The sequence below is a fragment of the Borostomias antarcticus genome, assembly GCF_949987555.1.
Source record: "Borostomias antarcticus genome assembly, chromosome: 17".
NCBI lineage: Eukaryota > Metazoa > Chordata > Actinopteri > Stomiiformes > Stomiidae > Borostomias > Borostomias antarcticus.
Genome location: NC_140250.1, coordinates 17,012,047 through 17,022,681, shown reverse-complemented (window position 1 = coordinate 17,022,681; position 10,635 = coordinate 17,012,047). Strand labels below are relative to the sequence as shown.

General features: G+C 42.0%; 1 protein-coding gene across 1 annotated transcript; it reads right to left on the bottom strand.

Annotated features, from left to right (window-relative positions):
* Positions 1-227: 227 nt before the first annotated feature.
* Positions 228-6,181, bottom strand: nabp1a (nucleic acid binding protein 1a). The gene is made up of 6 exons (XM_084452249.1): positions 5,148-6,181; positions 4,686-4,824; positions 3,849-3,920; positions 1,803-1,887; positions 1,264-1,333; positions 228-1,016 (listed from the first exon to the last, which is right to left on the bottom strand). The coding sequence occupies exons 1-6, from the start codon at positions 5,239-5,241 to the stop codon at positions 814-816; spliced, it is 663 nt and encodes a 220-aa protein (XP_084308375.1). The 5' UTR covers positions 5,242-6,181; the 3' UTR covers positions 228-813.
* Between the last annotated feature and the right edge of the window lie 4,454 nt (positions 6,182-10,635).

Sequence of the window (10,635 nt, the reverse complement as noted above, 5' to 3'; positions counted from 1 at the left end):
ACAAAAAAAAAAGGCGTCACACTTATCTTTACTCCTAAAAATCAAAAACTACAGAAAAACCAAAATTATTTTAAGATTTATTTGGTGAACCCTTTTGCTAGTTCTTACGTGGTCCCAGCTAATGAAGTTATCATTCACAACTGATGACAAAACAAATTCTGATCTCATGACAACCATAGCTTTACTTATCTAAATCAACCTACAGTTAAAAATCTAACTATCACCTTTCCTTTCACATGGTCACTTTTGATAGGTTTTTGGTTGAGAAGGGCGAGACCCTTCCAAGTACGCCTTGCTAGTCCATTCGGTCCGAGGACACCTTTTGCCTCCTTGAGGCTTTCCTGTCCTCAAAACAGCAGTGAACGAATCCTGAATCAAATGACAGCAACATGTCCGCTATAAATTAAGAGAAGAAAGTGCATCAAGTGTTCAAGTAGGTGTACAGTCGCAGCCAACACAATGGGCGGGGAGGAGGAGCAGGTGTGTGAGCGCATGAGGGGGTGTTCAATAAAACTGGCACAGAACAGGAAATGGCCCTGATGGTGGCGGTGTCAGTGGAGGGGGTCACTTTTTGTGCACCATTTTGCACTTTACAAGTCCTACTGGAGTGTTGCGTCTACGTCAAGAGAATTTGCAAACTGATGGCTTGACTGGCACATTAGCTCAAGTAAATAAACAAATAATGTTAACCTGTATACCCTACTGATAGATCAGATACTAGTATTTTCAGTGACAGTGTTTCTGATAGGTCAATGGGAAGAGGGGAGGGGTTAAAATGGAGGAAAGGGGGAGTCGTTTATGGCGTCCCCGATTTCATCTTTTGGCACGCCGGGGGTCCCTGCCGTTGCTAATGGTGACCGAGGGCTTGGAGGCATTAAGGGGTCCCCCGACAGTCACTGGAGGGGCTCCGTTGCCGGGGGAACGGCCGTTGGGTCGCCCCACGCCCCCAAAGGCAGGGTCACGGGGGTTGTTGGCAGGAGAATTATTATTGGCAAAAGGTTGCATGGCACCGTTACCTGTAGGAAGAGGAGGAAGAGCAGTCATAACAGGGTCTGCATCACATTACAAAATCACACCAGGAGAGCATTTTGATTCGTTGACAAGGTTGAGGTCATTTTCACTTCAGTTCATACGTTTATCGGATGAACTTCAGTACTGACTGACGATTTAAAAATTTAACTTTCCTTGACCCCAGCATGTTTGAATAACCATATAAAGGCTTCCAACAGCAACTATGTCAGCAAAAAACTGCACCTGACTTACCTGGCTGGGTAGGTGTACCTGAATTCTGATTGGGTGGAGAGTTCCCTCTCTGATTCTGATCACTTTTACCCTGCGACAGAAATTAAAAGAGACATGGTAAAACAACATTATCATCATACCTCACTAACATTACTGAAGATAACACTTTATTCCATTGGGGAAGCACTAGACCCGTGTTCTCTAGCAACACTAGGCCATTTATAGAGTTAAGTTCATAGGAGCCATTCGTCATCAACAACACTTTTAAAATAGTTTATATATATTTTATATTTGTTATTTATTTGATTGTCTGCAGCTTCAAGGCTCAACCTGCAAAGGACAATTACGACTAAGCACAAGAAAAACTTGTAATCGTAAGCAATGAAGTTGTACAACTAATGTTAATTAAATCATGACGTGATTGTAATGAGAAACCTTTCCACACCCAAGCGTTTTTTTTACGCGTACAATTTTCCCATGCGCACAATACTTTGGCATCAATTTGATCTCGCAAGATGTGAGCAGTTTGGGGAGATGGCTGGGGGGTTGGTGGAACTCACAATCTTGTTTTGCTGGTTGGTCTGGGGTAGAGCATCTGGGTTGGGTTCACTGAAGTTGGGCACTTCAGAATAGACCATGCAGAACCTGGGAGAGAGAGCAGAGTTTTTGGATGACACTCGATAGTCAGTCGACAGTCACAGCACACAATAACCTAACTGGGCATTTTCATTCCCTGCCATCAAGTGATGTCATATAGGGGAAACATATTGATGATCCTTCAACAATTTCAAGTGTATTCTATTCAATACTACAAATAAAGCTTATTTAAAACAGGACTTTTTAAATGAAAAGAAGGCACATCATTGTAGGTATTTTCCTTGCTATTCTTGGCATGTGCAATCTGAGTGTGTACCGGGGCTGGCATACTGCCACTTACACCACATTATGAGTCAGCGTGTCATCTCTCAGGCATTGCTGGGGAAATTCTGAATAATAGGCCATCATTTCCGTTAGCAGATATACTGTAGGCCAAAAAACAAGGCCAGTATCCTGATTATGTACTCTCTCATCTCAAGTGTGCACTTAAGGATTTAAAATGCAAGAAGTGGTGTAATAAATACATCTAGTGGAAATAATATATATACACACACAGACATCTCTCAAAGGATGTACGCTTGTTCACTTCTTTCTTATGGTCACAACATTTCAAGTTGGCTAGACAGTGGGGGGAGCTGTGCAGCGACAGTTAGCATTCCATATCAGTACAAGGGGGAGATCCTACGACTTCAGATGGAGATTGCCAGTTAAAACAGATGACCTCATGGAGGTATTCATTTCCCATTTGCATGAGTGCAGTTAGGTCCATCTGCAGGAAACTACATTGGCAACACATTTCTGATAAACGTATACACATAAGAGCATCAACGCCACTCTGTACATCACTCCCTTGTTTACATTACTTTGTTAAAGACGAACATCAAAGTGAGGGCAAGGCTTCCCCTACAAATGACTATAGTAGTTGTAGTAGAAACTTTATTAAAGACAGCTCAGGTCCATAAAAAAAAAAAAAAGACAAAACAGACATAACGACACATACATTCTAGTGTGCATGGTATTGCTGCATTCCTTGGTTTAAATTGAGATGTTTTGCACTGTACTATAGCTCCACACAGTGGGCCTGTCCATTTTACTATAGCTCCACACAGAGTGGGCCTGTCCATTTTGTGATGTAAAACACAACTGCGGCCACTACGCGTGGCCTTTAGGGATTTAGAGGGTCCAGGACAAGGTGTAAGAAATCTAGATAAAGCTCATTTTAGCCCATGCTAATACTACCCACATGCGTGGAATACATGGAGCACAGCGTCGACGCAAAGAGCATATGGAAGGACTGCACACAGTCCTTCAACAGAGAAGGGCACAACAGAAGTGCAGCGCATGAAGGAGACATGTGGTAGGCAGAAGTCCAATGGCGAGAACTTCCTGGTGGTATTAATAGACGGCAGGATGGACACTCACTCCAAGGGCTGTCCCTAAGTTAACTAAATCTTGGTTGACAGTCGTTTGCATGTTCGACTGTTTACAGGGAACTGCACTTACTGTAAATTCCCCGGCGAGCTAACTGGCTCTCAGTTTAGCTAAAAAACAGGCAAACACTCATTAGCTGAAATGTAAACACAGCCAGCTAGTTGGACATGGCTGTGACTTGCGAATTGTCAGACAAATCGGCTACTGGCGTTTTCATTTGAGCCACAATTTACACCAGTGGTTGCGGTTCCGGCAAGTGGAACACATTTGGTTACCTCAAATGTCTAAACAGATTTCTCCAAATCAGTGTCCAGTCATAACTACACTATAACTGTTCTTTCTCAGTGCTCAGTAATACTCATACTATAACTGCTCTCTTTTGCTCATTGCTGAATAATTGAAATAATATTAGCATAATATAAACATAATTTCAGTACCAGAACGCCATAGGCTGTGCCATCCCTGGACTCCGGAATGGACAGGTCTGCTCATAAGGACTTAATTTGTGTGCAAACTAATTAAGTCGACTCAATGCAAAGTGACCAAATAGTCGACTGATTGGGATCAGCTCTACTCACTCCCCAATCTTCTGCAGGTCTCCTACTCTCCCGGTGTACAAGGTCAGGCAGCCCTTCCACATGGAGGCATAGCTGGACAGGGAAAGGGTGGAGGAGAGAGGGGTGGAGGTTCAGGACTGCACAGGTGGATCCCATTAGGAAATGAACTGGAATTCTATTCAAGTACAAGCTGGTTTTGTTTTAATAATAGGAGGTGCCTTGCATTCCACCTTCTGACGTACTTACTAAAACATGGTCTGACTTAGGATCTAAAGACAATAGACCTACACTTAAAGTCGCACTGAAACGGACGTTTGAGATCATCTAACTTCCGTAGTTTGACGTATTTCCGTAGTTTGACGTATATGAGGGTGGGACATATGTTTAGAGGAATTTGATTGGAACATTGACAAGTGGACGGGTTTTAAGAACTTTATACAGATTCGATAGAAGGATAGCGTTGATTGACGGGTGGATGTCGTGAGATTATTGGCCTAAAATCTAAGGTACCTGTTGTCGTCATTGCACGTGACCTACCGTTTTCCAGGAAGTAAGAAATTATATACTTTGATATAAGATTACAACAAAAGTAGATTTTTTTTTTTTTGGGCATACATCGTTGAATAGGTGAACACTATGACCAATTATGTGAACCAAAATGGGACAGAATGCTTTTTTCATTTCAGTGCGACTTTAATATTGACTAATCAAATAAAATGATAATGGTTTAATGGTAGAGATTAGGTTATAGCATAATTATAAGGCCTTTTATCCAAGTCTATGTAATCTTAATTTGTATGGTATCTCCCTTTCCTGATAACACATTTCATTGCGAGGAAATGACAGAGGCTCCCATACCCTCTGGTCAAGCGGATGATGTCCCCAGGCTGAATGAGACTACCCAGCTCGTCCCACACAGAGATGGCGATGCTCCCGCTTTTGTCCGCTACCTTGCAAGAGCGTACTTCGTGGCCATCCTTGGTTTTGGTCACCCGCCCTAATGTAATAACACATACAAGAAATTTTTTGAGTTTTGAACATGTAATTCAAGATTATAATTGCTTTTGAGCAAGCACAGTCTAATATGTTCTATCATGTTATTAAGGCTAAGGCAACACAACAACATATCCAATATCCCATGGTTGATCATGATACACTAAGGGCATATTAAAAGCCATATCCCATTACTAACTTCCTAAGTTAAAAACAAGCTGACTCAGATTGCACCCAGTAGCTACACAACTGCACTGCTGCGCCTTTAAGAAAACAGAAACCAGTTCGACTTGCATGAGGAACACATTGACATGTACAGTAACTTACCTATTTCCAAAACAATGAATACAATATTCAAATTTTTCGATCCAGGCTTCACGTCTTTTATCAAGAACAGAGCCTCGGTTGTGGGATTCGACATCTTTAAGATGTGGCTAATTGGCACTGGGTTAGTTAGCTGGGAAAATACTTGGCCAGAGAGACAACTGTAGCTAGCTGTAGCTCGTGTGGAGCTTGTAGGCAAACTGATAGCTAGCTAGCCCAGCAGCTAACTAGCTACAAGAATACTATTGACTCATCTAGCCAGTCCACCAATTTGTTACCTAGCCTGAGTATTTAAAAAGTAGGTTGAGCTCAATATTGTTTAGCCTCTTGTTAACTAGCCAAGTTATGTGTTTCCGTGCACTCATATGCCATCCAAGGAAAGTGGAAACGGATAGGCTAGCTAGTAAGCTAATGCTAATAAAGACAGCTAGCGCTTTCGCTTTTCAGTGACTAGAAAGATAGAAAGACTGTCCACCTCTGGTTGCTTCTCTGGCTGGACATCTTTCTTCTTTACTAGCTAGTGCTAACAGCTAGCTTGTTGGCATTTAGTCTGCCTAGAATTGTATGAAATTGTCCCAAATCAAGGAAACGGGCAAGACAAGATCTATCAAGCTAGTCTATCTCTTTTGGCGTTGCCCGACAAGTGACTCGTAAATAAATTCTGTCTTGATATGCCCTCCGCTGTCTGTGTTTTCTCACAATGGTGAGCTTCACAAAGACTGATCCCTTCTGACTGCGTGTGGGCATTGATTGAGCGAGCTAGCGAGCCGGATTCAAAGCTATCTGGCTGACGGTATCCTGGTTTACAGGAATTGACGTATTATTGTCAATGTCGGCAAACAGCGACTTATGCTAGCTAGTTCCTATGTTGTGCCTCTTTGTGAGCGATGATGGCGCAAGTGGCTATCTCGCAGCAAGCTGACGTTAATAGCTGGACAACTTCTGCTTTCACAAGTTGTTATGTGTCTCTGTTGCTAGTCATGGCCGCTTAAGTTGTTTGAAAAACAGTACAGGTGATCCTAATAGCTAGCACTAATGATTATTATACCAAACCTAAGGTAGCTAGCTAAAGCCCCGGCTCTTCTAGATTAACAAAAGCTACACAAGATTCACTCCTCTAACCGTTGCTGAAACAATGCCCCAAACTGAATATACGTGTAACACCGGTCATTTTTATATATTTGGGCTACTCCATTTTGTTTCACCAAAAAGGGATACGCGAGAAACTACATGGTGTAAAAACCGCAACGTCTTAGTGACTGCAAGTGTAATATGTACAATAAAAGCATTATGCTTAATCTTCAGATACACAATCGTATTACAAATGCATTCAAATTAGCTACAAACCCATACTAATGGCGACAGGGGTAACTGGGATTTGGTACATGCCACATTGCCATTTGTAATATACATAATCTGATTGGACAATGGACATTATAGTTGAAAACGGTAAGAACAACCAACGCGATTGGACAGATAAGTTGACTGAGGACCAAATGCATCTACGACGAGGACACGTGCGGAAAAGCAACGTTGTTTAGTCACAGGCAGTGTAATTTAGCACACATTAAGGGTATGCATTAGTTCAGTTGATTGTAGTGGTAGCATTGTGAGGCTAGGCTGTATTCTATCCCATTTCTTGTTGCTTTTCAGTTGGGGGTTGTTTCCGACATTCGAATGGTTTGTCTATATGTTCTAGAAAAAAATAAATTAAAGTTAAATTCTGTATCCACACAAACAGGATTGTTACAAATCAGATAGAGCATCATGTTACTTTAAACAAGAATAGGCCATGGACTGTATCCAATGTGAACTAGCGTATTCTACTATTATATGTATTTGCTGCATAATTGCCAGCGTTCCATGCCACTTGTCAGCTAAAATACTATGACCTAGCACAAAAGTGCAGTCGTACATATACTTACGACGAAAAATAAAACATCGTCACGAACAGGATTCGAACCTGTGCGGGGAAACCCCATTGGATTTCGAGTCCAACGCCTTAACCTCTCGGCCACCGTGACACGATAGCGAAAAGGGTGAAATGAACATATATGTAAGTAAATACATGTCAAAACTGCACTAGTGTTATTGTAGAGATGTGACATTTTATATGTGCAAGGAAGCGTATCGAGACTAAATATATATCAGATTAGGATACAGCGCAACACTGCGTGTCCTAACGCAGGGGTCTGGCCAACGAAACACTAGAATGTAACCAAAAAACTGTAGCTTGCTACATTAACAGTAGAGGGAGACAGATGCCTTGACAGAGAAAATAACATTTGGAAAACGCCCTCTGGCGGCCGTATAGGCTAGCTGTAATGATGGTGTCCACAGCTAAATCTCACGCTATATTAATCATGTTTCATTGTTTTGAATAATGGTTTATAAGAAGAAATAAAAGCAAAACATTTTGGCTACACCGTATCTGTCACAGCCAATGTGTATCAGACATCATGAAAATAAATGATGGTGTGACAATTTATGAATAAACACACAAGCAACAGACAGCCACGTATTAATGTCTTTATTGATGTATTACAATGCTAAGAGAAATGGCCACTTAAGCCAGCATATTCATCACTATGTTTTAGAGGGAAAGAGTAGGCCTAGATTACAGTAAATGGTGGGGAAAATGTCCTGCCATGGTGAAACAGCTTATTTGGCTTGGGTGATTACAAAACTGAAGAAATGATGTGACTACATAAGCTTTGAACTAGTAAAAACAAAATATGTATTCTATATAACATCACCTAATCTTCTGTAACTCACCTTCCCATCGTATCTATAGTGTGTGGCTATACTGTAGCACTCTTGGCCAAAGTTGATGCAAAGCCGTGTAAACTACTATAACAACGTCAAGAATGCTTTGCAAATGCAATTAGAAGCAGAGGATTTTATCCGGAGTAAAACATTTTTAGAAAATAAACTAAAGAACACCCCTTCAAGACCAGCCACATGTAATTCAATACCTCTACATAATGTACATAGATATTTAATTTTTTGACACATTTTCAGTACTGTGATACAGTATCTAGGGCCTACAGTAGGATAAGAAACCCCTCATATAAGCACATTCATATTATATATTAACAATAGGGAGCATATCACTAGACATATGAATGCATTATAACTAGGGTTGCAAAGGGATGGAAAATAGCCTATAACAGGGAACTTATATATAATTATTTTAGGATTTTATCCCATTTTCACCCAATTTAGTAGCCAATTCACCCTGACCTAGTGTCCAATTACTCCCTACTAGCTGTTGAGGATTCGTTGTGCAGCCCAGCTGGTTAGCGAAGCAAAGGGGAGAGATGACAGCTTGACTCTCTCAGCTTGCAACCAGAACTCCCACACCAGACTGGGTCGCTGTGGTGCGACGAACCCTGGAGCCGAGATTAAACTGACCACCCTCGGGGAGCGGCGGCCCAATATGCCCCTCCCTCTGGGATCCGGCCATACTCGGATCTGGCGAGACCGCCGGTCCCTGGTGGGCAGCTGCACCTGAACACGATGCATTAGAAGTAGGCCTAGTTGGAAAAAAAAACATAAAATGCGATTCTAGATTTCGCAGCATGATCTTGGTTAAAATAATCAGATTGAATGAAAATTCTGTTGAATTTCAACGCTGCCCTGTGCATTCCTCCATCACATGCACAGAAGTCATTCCTAGGATCCTGCACATCACAGCAGGGTTGTAGAGTAGCCTTTTTTTTATTTCTTAAGTTGTATTAGAAATACTTGCCTGCATGTCTGCTTATGGCAACAACAAAAACATATATGTATTGTATATACAAATAATTTGTATATGTATATAAAAATTGTATATGACAGGTACATACAGTTAAAATATAAATAACCCCCCAAATTTCCAGTTTATTCCTGTTAATTTCCATAAATTCCCATGGAAAGTTTCCAACTTACGAATATTCCCAGAAGTTTGCAACCCGAATTATAATTGTGCTTTTCAACACCTAACACTTAATATCTCCATAGTTTCCATAGTAACGCATAATGGCATTTTCACCTAAACATGAAACGTGCCACAGAGAGAAAGACCGAGCGTCTTTCCCAGCTCCTTAAGAGTAGATTTAAAAAATAAAATTTATCACAGGCATCAAGTTCTTTCGTTTAACAGACCTCTATAATGACTAAAGGCCCATTCATACTCTACGCTAGCACGAGCTACGCAAGGCTACGCAAGGTGACGTTGACACGTCCTTGCGTAGCAACGTGTCATGCCTAAAAATTGTAACTTAACGCGAGCGCAAGTACTATTTCACGTGAACCGATAGGGACGCAAGGCAGTGACCCCTGCAGTGACCCCTGCGCGCTCAGAGTGAACCAAAATACTTGCATAGAGCCTGTGTTCACAACCGCGTCAGCGTAGCTTACGTATGAATCAAGCCTAAAACATTTCCCTTGCATAGTTTTTACATGCCAACAAATCATATTAGGCTTCAGAGTGAGAGTTCAACTTCAGGATCAAGAATGGAACGCTTGTGAGTTTACCTGGGATTTGAACCCATTTTTGCCAAAAGAAGATAGGTTGTAAAATGGGTTTAGTTAGACCGGGAGTGTGGGTGTGTTTTTGTGTTAGAGAGACAGAATATCTATAAAACGTGGTCTAAAGGGAAGACCAGGTACATCTTATGTACAGATACTCTTTCTGCAACCATACCACCACATTCTGCTCCTCCATCCTCAATCTGCTCCTCAGACGCCCTTCTCACCCTAAACCTAGATTGTCGCCACCTCTGTCTTTTTACAACTTACACTTCTGTTTCCTCATCTTCTCTTTGTCCTCAAGTATGAACTCTCATATCCCCTACTTCACCACTTCTTACTGTGTTTTAATATAAATGCAGATTTCCACAGCCCTCATCTGACTAATAGAATTGGTCTCCTGCTCTTTTCCTTTGATAAACCTCGCCTGCCCAAATATCCTTCTTAATCCTCCCACCTCTCCCTCTCTTGTGTGAGCCTAATATGCCCAGGGGCCCCTCTGCTGGCGGAACACCTGTGGCCCACAAGGGCCTCCTCCGTACCCCCCCCCCCCCCCCCTTCCCCCCACTTCAGTAGAGAAGGCCAGAGCATGAAAAATGGGCAGCCCAGCAGTCATCCGTCAAAACCCAGGAATGCCTCTCTCTCTCTCTCTCTCTCTCTCTCTCTCTCTCTCTCCCTCTCTCTACCGCTTCCACCCACCTCTCTCTCCTTCCCTCTAACCTGCACCCGAATGCTTAGCCTAAACTGCTAAACGCTTTCATTTAGTTAATCGTCACATTTAAATAAGTAACTATATCTGTGGCTCGTGGTGTGTTTCAGAATCACTAAAACAGGTAGGTACCTGTTTTAGGAAGGTACCTCTCAGAGAGGCTGGTGAGGGGGCGTTCGTTCACCATTAAGCTCAGATTAATATCTTGCTCCATTGCCTCTGCGCGCTGTCTTGCGGATGTCACACCATATAAAACAGTAGCCAGAGGTC